The 13535-nt window shown below is 40.9% G+C and overlaps 1 protein-coding gene across 2 annotated transcripts; it reads left to right on the top strand.

The window, feature by feature from the left end:
- The first annotated feature begins 11 nt into the window (after positions 1-11).
- On the top strand, positions 12-13250 carry NMRK1 (nicotinamide riboside kinase 1). Of its 2 annotated transcripts, none has more exons than XM_065663571.1 (10): positions 12-117; positions 1582-1717; positions 2421-2477; positions 2966-3056; positions 3695-3743; positions 4832-5003; positions 5081-5152; positions 6995-7101; positions 8044-8133; positions 8516-13250. In XM_065663571.1, the coding sequence occupies exons 3-10, from the start codon at positions 2449-2451 to the stop codon at positions 8533-8535; spliced, it is 630 nt and encodes a 209-aa protein (XP_065519643.1). In that variant the 5' UTR covers positions 12-117; positions 1582-1717; positions 2421-2448; the 3' UTR covers positions 8536-13250. The 2 variants fall into 2 exon arrangements, with proteins under 2 accessions (XP_065519643.1, XP_065519642.1); XM_065663570.1 differs by having other exon boundaries at positions 13-117; positions 1582-1746.
- Positions 13251-13535: the final 285 nt, after the last annotated feature.

The following is a 13535-nucleotide window of genomic DNA, read 5'->3' as shown; positions in this document are numbered from 1 at the left end:
GCCGAGGCCCCGCCCCCGAAGCGGCACGAGGAGGCGGGGCAGCGGGAGGGCTCGCGAAGCGGTGGGGTTAGCGCCCGGGGGTCGGGTGGCGGCGGCGGCGAGGCCCGAGGAGAGCGGGCGAGTATCTGCGGGGGGGGGCGCGACGTCAGCGAGCCGTGACGCGGCGGCCGTGGGTTGCGAGCTGCTCCGTGCGCGGCGTGTGACAGCGGCCCCGTCCGCGGGCAGCTCCGTGGCGGGGCGCAGGGGAAGCGTCGTGGCCGGGGCGGCCCCCTCGGTGCTGTCGCGGTGTCTGTGAGAGGCGGTTAAAGTTACGTTTACCACAGAGACGCTGAGGTGTTGGGAGCTGTGGGCGCCCCACATCGTGTCCCGCCGGTGTGGTTCGGCGCCCGGGATGCTTCTCCCCGGCTGTGGCGGGGCCTGGGCGGAAGCGTACCCCGGCTGTCAGCGCGCAATGCAGCTCCATCGCGCTGTTGAAAAGAGTTCGGGTGGAAGCGGTTCCTTGCTGGGGTCAGCAGGGGGTTACGTCCTGTTTAAAGGTGCTAAACCGAGACCAGGTGGTTCAGGAGTTCAGTGTTACAACACTGGCGACAAATCTGCCGTTGCAGTTGGTGCTACACCTTATTCTGGGGGGAGAAAGAGCTCTGGTGGGCTTTTTCATCCTGGTTGGTTTTTTTTTTTTTCTTTGTCCGAAGCTGGGATTAACTTTCGTATAGGCAGTGACGTAAATTAGAGTCCAAAGCTCAGCATGTGTGTCCAGATGTTGTTTAGTTTGTTACATAGCATTTTTTTTCGTGGGACAAAGGCTAATCCTCAGGCACACAAACTTTACTGGTGATCTTCAGATCTTTATTTTTCAATGGACTGAGTATCACTGCGTCCTCAGAGCAGATCGTGTGCTTGCACTCTCCAGATAGATAGCCAATACCACAAACATACGATGCATTGTTGAACTTGACAGTGACAATGCTCTTAGAAAACTCTTGCATGCTAACCTACAAATTTGCCAGTGCCAACTACTGCAGGTACGCAGGGAACATTATCACACTGGTGATGACCTGGGCTAGCCAGTATGTCTTTTTATTTTATTTTAACAGAAAAAAATTTAAAGCAAACATGCAAAGATCACATCACAGACCTGAGTAACAGCTGAACTTGCAGTTGTTGCACCAAATGCAAACCCTGTGTCTGAAACTTACAGAAGTAGTATGGTTTTACTTTCAAACTGATGCCCTAAGTACAGATACTGGCGTGTTGGGGAGGGGAAATAGTAATTTTCAGTCTTAGGTGTCATAGGCTTTACCTCCTAAAGCATGACCTAGGAGGACAGACCAGGTGAAAACCAGGGTGTTTGCATGTGGTTAAATAGTTAATGGGTTTATGCTCGTGGAAAGCAATGTTTGACAAATGTTAAACTGGTTTGACAAACTCTGTAGACCAGTGCTGCTGCCAAGAGAAGCATCCCCATTACTGTCTGTCTTTCTGCTGCACCATACCTTTACAGGCACAGGTAAATGGATGGTAAACTGGAGGGAATTTGCACTGCTGAAAACTAACATTCTTCCCTTCCCTCTTCCTTTGCAGAACTGTTTTTCAGCTGGAGTAGTTTTCCAGAGTAGTTCACTATGGACTCTTCAAACACCTGCCGCAGAAGAAAGTTCTGAGAAGAGTCAGGGAAAGGCAGGGTTGTGTCTTCTGGCAGTTCTAACCACTGAAGGAGGTCAGCCAGCCACAGCCCCAGCAACAAGGGTATGGGTAGACAAATGTAACCTTTTCCAGGGTTTCAGTCTTTGCACTTTTCTGAAGAAGATCAAGTGCGATTTAGTCCATCTCAGTGCTAAGTCAGCTACAATGGCCAAAGTGCCTTTACAGTAGCTGTAATGACTCCAGATTATTCTGTGGTGGAGCGGAAGAGAAGCACCTGTATGGTTGGCACTGCTAAGTCTCACAACACAGTGGTGAATTCTCACATTGCTAAGACAAGGTTCATAAAAGTCTTTCAGTGTACTCTTTGTTATAACTCTTCATGAAATTTTTAAAATGTCTGTCTCCTCAGCATGTCACTTCTTTTTTAAGCTTTTTGCTTGTTTTGCTACCACAGCTTCTATTTACCCAATATTTTTTATACCATTAGCTCTTGATCTAGTGAATGCTTTTCTTGAGGGATCTTGTGATATTAATATTGGTAGAACTGAGTCTCAGAGTTCCCCCCAAGTGATTAATATTCTAAGGTAAATCTGTGATGCGGCGTGTACGTTGCAGGGTTTTTTTGTCAGCATTAGAACAAGCAGTTGTGGTTCTGGCATTAGCCTTGCAAAAAGAAAAAAAAAGTTAAGTGTTATCTGTAATTGATATTTCTTAATACAATAGCTGCTTTCCTTGTTGCTGAATTAAGAGTTTTCTCTGGCTACTATTTTTGATAGTGAAAAGAAAGAACTGAGGGGAAAAACCATGAAGGTGTTGGTTATTGGCCTTGGAGGGTAAGTATTAGCAATTAAATTTCCTCTACATCTAAAGACAGGTCTTCCTTTCAGAATGAAGTGGTGTAATTTCTATTTCTGAATGAATGGGGGCTGGAACTAGATGATCTTAAGGTCCTTTCCAACCCTAATTATTCTATGATTCTATGATTCTGTGTTTTTTGAAAGTAGATTACAAATACAACACGTCGTGGTTTCAGCTTGTAACATGTAACCCTCAAAAAAAAGTTAAATATTGTCTCTGAGATCTCAGGTACCAACTTTCTCTAACCTCTTTCCTGGCACTGCTAGATTTACTGTCCGAAAGCTGTTGAATCCTTTCAGAGCTAGCGAGTATTTAATGGGAATAAACTTTTTTTGGGGGTGGGAAGTAAGGAAGAGGATTGTTTGTTTGTGTCTAACTATACATAAATACGTGTGTTAGCACGTACATATGTTTAAAATATTGATTTTTGTCTTGATGCATTTTTTCCTGTTTTTTAACTCAGTGTAACAAATGGGGGGAAAACAACACTGGCAGAAAAGCTTAAGAAAATGCTTCCCAATTGTGATATAATCTGTCAAGATGACTTCTTTAAGGTAACTGTATTGATGGAAAGACCTGATAGGTAAAAGTAGGCTTGCGTAGGTTTTAGTATAACTTCTTTTCTTTTCAGTTCTCTTACTGATAAACTTTTAAAATTGATGCTGCTTAAAATAATGTTAACTTCATGAGAAAGAGAAATAAAATGAGCACTGGAGGTAACTGAACTTTCAGTAGCCAGAACCACTGAGTATACTCAGCAAAAAGAAGTCTGTTGTCTTTTTTGATCTTTTTCAAGATACTTTGTGCTAATGAAGTTAATGAAATTCTGTTAACTCTACACCAGCATAGCAATAGGTAGTTCTTTGTCTCTAAAATCAAAACAGAAGAACAACTTTTGCATTGACATTGGAATTGTTTGTTAAGGATAGTGAAGGAGCTCTTATTTCTGAAATAAAGCTTTAATGAACTTGTCAGGTATGATTGGGAAAATCTGTTGTTCCAGATTAAACAATATTTTTATCTTTGTATTCTATTATTTTAACATTTGTATACAGCATTTTAATTTTGAAGATAAATTTAATCATTTGGGATACAAAAGTGTATAACCCCTATGTTTGTAACTGAAGAGTATGCATCTGTGACAGTGGTCATAAAAGCAGCCTTGAAAATACTCCTTTTTTTCCTTCTTCAGCCAGAGTCTGAAGTAGAAACAGATGAACATGGATTTAAGCTATATGATGGTCAGTAACTTTGATGCATTGCTTTGAATGTTGTACTGAAATTCTCTTATGCTGAGCTTCAGCACTTCTTACTCTCCGAGTGTCTTTCATTGTCTTATTCCAAATCAGTCAAAACTTGGATCTGATCCTGACACCGTTACTTTGTGTCAGATCACACATAGAGACCAGATGAAGTTCATGGTTATGCTGGCTCAATGTACCGATTTAGTTTTATAAACTTTTAAATCCAGATCCACTTTAGGCCAGTGGTTTGGTTCAGGTCATATCTAGTTGTGAACAGTTGCTTATTGGCTAATCTCTGTTGATACTTGGTGGTCACAAAATGTATTATTGGCCAGACCCTTAAATTGTATCTGAAAACTGACTCTTTCTCAGCTATGCAGTCTTTAGCTCAATTTCTAGGCTTCATGAAATTGGAATGTGAAACTGGAGGGGTAAGTTGGACATTCTGGTTCAAATATATAGGTTTAATGCTGCGCTTAAAACCTCCTGTAAAATGTGTTTGCTCTTCTGTTACACAAAAGCTGCCTTCTCTATACCTTTCAGTACTTACTCAGTATGTTCTTACACGTCTACAGACAAAACAGGTGCTACATTGTGCTGTTTTGCATTCTCCTTTCAATTCATCCATCCATCCCCACCTTCCAAATACCTGAACCCAATAAAAACTCAAAGCAAAAAGTTTTGAGCTCCTGCTCCCTTCATCTGTGTCAGTGACAATTGTCAGAAGGGTACAGGTCTCAGGGTAAGTAAGTTTTTTTACAAGTTTTGTGGAACATGGGAACAGTCCCTTCTGTTGTTTCTGTTGTCAGGGGAAGGCTGTGAAATGTGTTCACACACCTTCTGGTGCTACAGAACTCAGAGAGACCACCAAAAATACCGCAGTCCTGGGGAAAGCTTTTGTTTCAGGGTATCATCAGTTGCAAACATGGAACTACTCATATGTATGAGAGATATTTGGGGGTAATCCTGTTCCCTTTCATTTAGATTTGTATGTAGATTATTTGATTCTTACCAATTAACCTAGGTTTTTAGGGCTTTTTAATTCTCATTTTTTTAGGGATGCCTAACTTTCTGTTTCTGTCTAGTACTTGATGCCCTTTATATGGATGAAATGGTGAAAAGTATTCGCAATTGGATGAAAACCCCAGCAAGCTCAGGTGTTGTAACAGAAGAGCCACAAAATACATGTGACAATCTGAAAAATACAGATGTTGTTTATACTTTGATTGTTGAAGGCTTTCTGCTATACAATTATGAGTAAGCAGTAATATGTAACCTGGTATATTAAAGCCACATTAAAAAGGAAGAGGGAACTAAACATGTTATTATCTTAGGCCACTTAATGAACTATGGAATAGAAGATATTTTTTGACCCTTCCTTACGAAGAGTGCAAAAGGAGAAGGAGGTAAGGTAACTGCTCATGAGGGGTCACTGTGCCCCCTAACCTGGACTGGTTGTTTTATACTGGTTTTATTTTGGTTCTTGCAAAATGTAAGCTGTCCTCTGTGATTCACAGCAAAGACTGTGTGGGTATTTAACCAACATTAACAAAAGCATGCTGAGATGGGGAGGGGTTGCTTTGGTTTATGGTTTGGTTTGGGGCTTTTTATTATCATTATGATTTATTTATTAGAGCACAGAGATATTAAAATGTTTTACAAACACTATAAAAAACAACTTGTCCAAATATTTTAAATTCTTTAGATTAATGACTGCGTATTGAAGTTAAAACATGTTTAAAATGTGAAACAGTTTAAAAAATACTAAGCAGTCTTATCTTTGGTTGACTACAGCACATGATGATTATTGCTAAAGTAAGGATATTCATGTGCGGTTTTAGTGTATGCTTTGTTTAGAATGTGCATTAGTTGCACCATATATCCTATTTATTTAGATTATTGAGCCAATGTCTGAATTACCTCCAAATCTGGAGCAATACTGTGTACTTGGAGCAACAGATGTCCACACAGTCAGAATCTGCTGGCTGAGTGAAGAATTCTGCTGGAGAGGATTTGGTTGATTTGACTTTGTTGGTTTCTCATTAGACTCACCTTTAAGCACTTTAGTGTCCAGGCTGGGTGACGGATGTGACTAGGCAAAACCCCTAGTTATTTAAAACTTGGAAATCTGTATACAAAAACCAACCGAAAACCAAAAAAAGTCATTTGGTTTGGTAACCATGCACTTGGCATTAACCATGCCACGTGCAAGGTCCTACACATGAGTCAGAGAAATCCCAGGCACAGCTACAGGTTGGGCAGAGAAGAGATTCAGAGCAGCCCTGTGGTGAAGGACTTGGGGGTGTTGGTTGATGAGAAACTGAACATGAGCCAGCTTCAGTGTGCGCTCGCAGCCCAGAAAGCCAACCGTATCCTGGGCTGCATCAAAAGGAGCATGACCAGCAGGTCAAAGGAGGTGATGCTACCCCTCTGCTCTCGTGAGACCTCACCTGGAGTATTGTGTGCAGTTCTGGTGTCCTCAACATAAAAAGGACATGGAACTGTTGGAACAAGTCCAGAGGAGGGCCACGAGGATAATCAGGGGACTGGAGCACCTCCCGTATGAAGACAGGAAGTTGGGGCTGTTCAGCCTGGAGAAGAGAAGGCTGCGTGGGGACCTCATGGCAGCCTTCCAGTACCTGAAGGGGGCCTATAGGGATGCTGGGGAGGGACTCTTCGTCAGGGACTCTAGTGACAGGACAAGGGGTAATGGGTTAAAACTTAAACAGGGGAAGTTTAGATTGGATATAAGGAGGAAATTCTTTCCTGTTAGGGTGGTAAGACACGGGAATGGGTTGCCCAGGGAATCTGTGAATGCTCCATCCCTGGCGGTGTTCAAGGCCAGGTTGGACAGAGCCTTGGGTGGCATGGTTTAGTGTGAGGTGTCCCTGCCCATGGCAGGGGAGTTGAAACTAGATGATCTTAAAGTCCTTTCCAACCCTAACTATTCTATGATTCTGTGATTCTGTGTAACACTTTCAGTACATCTTAAGTTACATGTAATACCTTTTTCAATTAAACAAACCCCCAGACCCACAACTTTTACTTTATCTTAAATGTAACTTGATTGGCAGAAATAGGTAAATTAGCAAGAGTCCATATCAAAGATTATATTAAAGGAGCCTACTTTGCTCCAATATTCACACACCCTGCCAGTCTTTTATTTTGGATAGATGCTGTTATTAAATCAGCTGACAGTAGGGGGAAATGTAAAACTTGCATGGAAAAGCAAATATATTTTTGTGTAGCACCAGAGTCTATCAGCCAGCAGATACACCGGGTTACTTCGATGGACACGTGTGGCCTATGTATCTGAAATATAAAAGTGAATTGGAAGAGAATGCAAGTAACATTGGTATGGTATCCCTAATTTTAAACTTAGAAAATGCTAAAATGTGGCGCTTACACAGTTACCATTGGGCTGTGGGGGTGTTTTGTTTTAATGGGACAAAGTTTTCTTCAGATGTTTTTGTGGCACTTGGACAGTAGGTTTGGGTCTTTTGCTGGTTTATTAAGTCTAGGGGGGTTGGTTTTTTTTAATAATGAAAGTTATGAAGTTAAATAATACAAAGCTTCTGGTTACTAAGTCCATTTAGCAAGCTATTATTTTAAATAGCTAGCACATTTGTATGGTGTATGTAACAAGCTAGCACATATGTGTGGCTAAATAGGAAGCTTCTGAGACAACAGCAGATGCATTGTCAGGGTCCTTCAGATCATAACTGAAATCCTGGTTAAATCACTTAAAGACACTTAACTAGTGTCTTACGTATGACTATGCACTACAGTCACCAGTCTTGCACGTGAAGTTTCAAAGCTGGGCCAACTGATGAGACACCACCATGAGCTCGTGTAATGTTCACAGCTATACAGCTCTTGGACTGACCACTGGGAGAATTCAAGTGGCTGCTTCATCAGCACACACATCTTACTGTGCAGTGAGAATGGGAACTGTGATGCCTTTCCTTGACTTGCTGAATCCCTGAAGCTGAGGAATAACCTGAGGTCTTCCACTGCATAGGAACCCTTACTCTACTGTCCTAATGTTATTACCATTACCCTTATGGAGACTTTCATACACAAACACACTCAAAAGAAAAAGTAATTCTTAACTAGAATACTTTTATTTTTTAACATCTAAACCAAGTTTGGGAATGAAGGAAAGGGAGGTACTGTTCTTGGGGTTTATTTTGTCGTCTCTTCTGATGGGACTCACAGGAATACCAAAACCTTTGCCAATTGCTCTTAAAAAATAACTGGCACAGAACTCATGAAAACTTTCTTTCATCTTTCTTAGTTTATTTGGATGGAACAAAATCCCAAGAGGAGCTTTTATCCAGTGTGTATAGTGATATAATACAGGAATTAAAAAAGCTGAGGGAAGAAAGTAAGTAATGTTACTGGAAATTGAATGTGCTTATTCTGTTCCAAGTTAACAAGAAGCTAATCCTTTTATATAAAAATACTGCAAGGATTATGTAGATCTGTATCCCCTTATGTATCACACACAGTCCTTACATGTTTGCCCATTACTTTAAGTAATCATAAGCTATAACTTTTAAGTTCCTTGAAATTGGATGTTCTGAAATAATAGGTGGATCCAGTGCTATCTAATGATAAAATATTAAAAAAGGGGGAAGAGAAGGAATATGGGGCAAAGCATTAGTGAAAACAGATGTGTTGTTGGTATTAGTTTCTAATATACAGTGATGTCACATGCAAACTGAGAAATGACGCTCCAGGTTAAATTTATGGTTTTTATCTTTTAGATCAGCAGGTCACAGTATGATAACGTAGAAAGCTTGGGTTCCGTCTGATGCGAATTGAAAGCCCCAGGACTGTCATACTTGGCAAGCCAATCAACTGAGCAGATGTTAATGTATGTTTATAATACTCATTCGGAGAATACAAGTGGATTTGTAGTGATTACTGAGTCTGTATGCATCAGGTATTGTTCAGTAATATCAACACAGCATTATTTTTCAGAATTTCTTTAATGAGTCATGATTGGCTGCTCTTTGATTGAATGTGTACATTTTAAAGAATATAAACATATTTTTATATACAAAACTAAACAGATGCAGTTCTTTTGGATTAATAAACATATTTGAGTATGGATCAATACAATTTTGAATGTTCATATACAAAGGACAGTGATTAATTTTATGAGCTTCTAATCACCGATAAGCATGGTTAGATGAACCGGTTGTATGCTGTGGCAGCAGTAACTTGAAGATGGTATGAAGTGTTACACTGCTTATTCAGTAACAGAAGCTGTTGCTGAATATATAACTGAACTTCCTTGATAAACACCTCTGTGGTGTTTGCCAAGTAATTTTTATGTTGTGTGTTGGTTTGAGCAGTTAGGAGTGGATATCTAAAAAAATCCAAACAAACCTGAACAGAAGTCAGGTTGTTGGGAAAAGATGGGGGAACAATATGGAGGACAGAATACAGATGCATTGCTAATGACATTAAGTACATGTATTGTGTGAAAATCAAGAACCGGGGTGGCACAGACTATTACAATAAATGCGCGCATCAGGGAGGAGGAAGAGGGAAGAAATAATTCTGATTAACAGTCATAGCTCGGGTTGAAATTAGAGTAACAAATGCATTCAGAAAGCAGCTATGTGAGATGCATGTTGAAGCTTTCTTGTAGAATTTGTATATTTAGATAAAATAGAAAATTGGAAAGTTTAATCATTTATGGTGGCTGAATAATTTATGAACTCTTACATTTTCTTTGAAAACTTATCAGCTAGAATAGAAATCAAGCTACAGACATGAGAAGCAAATTATGGGCTTTATACTGTGTGTCAGCTGAACTGATCAGTGATTGAAATGTAATGCTTTATTGTTAACAGTGTTAAGGATCCTAAACCTGTATATATCAAGTTTGTTAAAAGAGTAGAGCTGTGTGAAGCTTGTGTTTCAGACAAAGTGCTTCCAAGTACTATTTTGTATTATAATTTTGCAGTAAAAATACTTCAAGATGGATTTGATGGGCTGTCTGCCTTTAAACTGAATTTTTGGTTCTCTTTCCCTTTGGAAGGGGGCAACTGTGAGAGATCAGCTAATACTTGGATGGTTGTAGGGTGTTGACCTTGGGTAGCTACCAGGTGCCCCCCAAGCTGCTTTACTACCTGCAGTACATCAGCAAGTTCACTAATGAGCAAAACAGGTTATTACATAAGTGTGACATGTTAATCAGTGCAGATTGTATTACCCACCCCTACAGTGCATTTGCTTGAGCTTCACCTTCTGGGAGGGCTTCACTGTTAGGTCCCCATTTGATTAGTGTCAGTGTCGCAGAGCTCCTATGCTCATTAAAGCTCTGCTTTCCTTAAAGCCAGAGGTTTGATTGCTGATTGCTGTGCCTTGTCCCTGTGGGATCCACACCTGCTTTTTGGTTATAACACCATGGTCTTCATCCTGGGCTGGAGGGGAATCTCTGCTCTGGTGCATGGAGTATCTGCCCTGCTCCTTTTTCACTAACCTTGATATCTGCAGGGCTGTTTCTCTCACATATTTCCACTCCTCCCTCAGTTGCTTCCGTTCAGTAACTTTTCCTCTTCCTTAAGTGTGTTCTCCCAGAGGTGCTACTATAGCCACTGATGGGCGTAGCCTTGGCCAGAGGTGGATCTATCTTGGAGCCAGCTGGCACTGGTCCTATCAGGCAAAGGGGAAGCTTTTGGTATCTAACAGAAGCCACCACCCCTGCAGCCCCCCTGCAACCAAAACCTTGCCATGCAAACCCTATACAATGGGTGAAGGGAAGAAATTTTTTATTCTTGCTTTTCCTATCCCTGCATGGCACTTAGATGCGTCTGGGTCCCCTTTGATAAACTTCTTAAGTATTTTCTTACATGGAGAAATGTCTGAGTAGAAATTAAAGTGATCATGTTGGTTCCAGAGGAACACAAGGGATCCTTTTGTGATTTGAAATGGATAGGAAGTAAAGGGTTAAGACTTAATGGGCTCCTCATGGGAGGAGGAAGAATTTTGGTACTGGCAGTCCCAGAGTGATTTCTATTCAGCAAGTTTAGCTGTGTTTCAGATGAGGAAATGAACAATGAAATTACCTATGTTTGCAGTGGTATCATGCTTGCTGAGGTAGTCCACACTACTCCAGTGGCAAGGAGCTGTTTTATGAAATCCTTCTGTTGTCCCAAAATCAGGGTCCTTCATACAGAGAGGAGATTAACACACAGAGTAGAGATATTTATTTCATCTCTGTGCAGATATGGGTGCTAGATGGTAACTCCATGAAGCGGGCACACCCTCAGTCTGCCAGCTGTCCACTTTTACATGTTTCAAACAGTGAAAAACAGTATTTTCCATATATGTAAGAGTGTAACTACAATCATTGGCTTTTACATTCTCTCCTCTGTTTAAAGACACAGTATATATTTTTCACCACATATGTTCCTTGAGGAAGGGTCTCTGTGAGCAAGGGTCTCTTATCTCAGGGGGTGTGATTTTTAATGAACCAAGTTTAGGAACACAGTTACCTTCTGTTTGGCTAGGCTTTTCAAAATTACTTCTGCCTTCCTAATCTTTCTGGTTACTCTTTTTCTGATGCAGATGGTTCGTCAGTATTCCGCCTCTCCTCAAAAGTCTATGAGCTTGTAAGGAAACACTATTTTTCCTTGCCACATCTTTCTGTTCAGTTCTAAACTAAAGATTTTCAAGCTTGCACAGACTGTCTTTTACAAAATCTTAACTTCTTCATTGCCAGGTAACACTTCCATGGGTAAAAGGAGTAGATGTGCTCCAGTGCAGATTTATGTATTTGTGGTATATATAATTTATCAGAATATACATGGTCTTGAGCTTGAATTCAACAACTTGTAGTTACAGCTCAGGGCAGAGATCTTTAAGAATTTTTCTGAAACCATCCCCATGGTGCAGGGCTGCATCAAAATATTGGTTAGGCATCTTATGGAAAGGTGTTGTGAACAAAACAGGTGGTGCTGTTTGTTCCTGTGTAAAACTGGTGGACCCACATTTCCAGTATCGTGCAGTTCTGGTTTCTACATCTGGAGCGAGTCCATAGTGGAGTTAAAAGAAAGGCAAGTAACAGGATCAAGGGAACAGAGCAGCCACTTTGTAAGGAAAAGTGAAAAATCCTGGAAGCTGTCATTCTGGAGAGGGGAAGGCTTAGGGGAGAAAAGGGCAAGGTTTACAAAACCTTGAAAGCTGTGAGTCAAGTCGATGCAGAACTAGTATTCAACAAATTGTATGAATACTAGTTTTAGGAGACACTTCTTCACTTGAAACTGACCAGTTCTATTAAGGTGGTATGTCACACAGCAGACAATGAGCTTCTGCAATTTAATTCCATAGGAGGCTGACAGTACCAGCAAGTTCAAAAAGGATTTGGAAGATTCATTGACCCCAGCACATAAGAATCGATAAAAGAAGCAGGCAGGGCTCTACCATGGATGGGCAGTCAAAACTGGCCAGGGTCACCCATGGTGCTTAAACTGCATGTTCTCTTCATCATTGCTACAGCAACTCACCTTAGAGGGAAAAGACAATGAACTCTTCTGAGTCTCTTTGGGAAATAAAGTCTTTCAGGTGCCGTAATAAAGTTGATATATTGCTAGAATGCGTTTGCTTTTAAAGTAGTACAGCCCCTGACAGGAAGAATCTAGTTTGCCCCTAGCAGCTGCCTTTTGACTGCCAGGGCTGTGCTACCTGTAAAGAAAGCAGTTTGGGAGAGCTGCAGGGCAGGAGCCTGTGGTTCTTCTGTGAGGAAAAAGTGGGCTTTTGGAAGCGGTGTCACCTTCCACTGACTGCAACTTCAGGCTGTCATAGCAGAAGGAAAGCTTTGGTAAGTGTCTTGCATATTTAGAAACATGGTGGCAATAGAAAGGGTGGTATTCTATGTAAGTAATGGCTTATATCTAAGAAGGACTGAAATGCACGTACAGGTTTAGATTGACATCAAGGTGATTTCTTCATGATGTCAAAATTAGGGAAAGAACATGACAATGTAGTCACCATGAAAACTGATGCAGTTGGAACAAACTTTTTACCTTGAAGAGCTGTTGCTCCTCTAACCTTCAAAGTCTAAAAGCTGGAGTTCTAATGTTTACACTGTGTATCATTGGTTCAGATGCTGGTTTTGTCACACACATGGAGTTTTGAAAAATGGGGTTGATTGAAAAATGGGGTTGTAAATGAGTAACTTCGAGGACCTTAGGCTTTCTTAGCAACTATACAGACATAAGGAAATGGCTAAGATACGTAAGAATTGGCCAGAACCTGCCTGGTGGTTACTGATATGACAACAATTCGAAAACAGTGATGAAGGCATGGTACAATGTTTGATGCTGTAATGTGTAAGTAACTCAATGAATATGTATGTAATCTAATGAATATGTATGTTTAAGGACAATATAATCACAGCCTGGTTGATGCTCCGGAGAGACACACTAGGAGCTACCCCAGTGTCTCCTGAAGCCACAATAAAGAATACCTGCTTGTCAACTTAAACTTTGTTGGCCAGTTCCTGGAGATTTCTCCGAATCAGTTTCCTATGTTCTGAAAGTACTTCATGTGCCCTTCGGAACAATGCTGCTTTTGTCCATCCAGCTGAGGATAATGTCTGATGGTTTATCTCTGGCACTTGCCACTGAGCATCTCTGTAGGAAGAACCATCCAGACAGGTAACACAGTGTCTAGAGAGCAAGCACAGGAAAAGTAAGTAAAGTAAGGAAAACTGGAAAACTTTGAGAGTATTTCTGTTACAAGACTGGTACTCCTTTTTCCAGAGAAAGG

This window comes from Lathamus discolor, chromosome Z (genome assembly GCF_037157495.1).
Source record: "Lathamus discolor isolate bLatDis1 chromosome Z, bLatDis1.hap1, whole genome shotgun sequence".
NCBI lineage: Eukaryota > Metazoa > Chordata > Aves > Psittaciformes > Psittacidae > Lathamus > Lathamus discolor.
The sequence above is the reverse complement of the archived record's forward strand: the minus strand, read 5'-3'. Positions and strand labels throughout refer to the sequence as shown.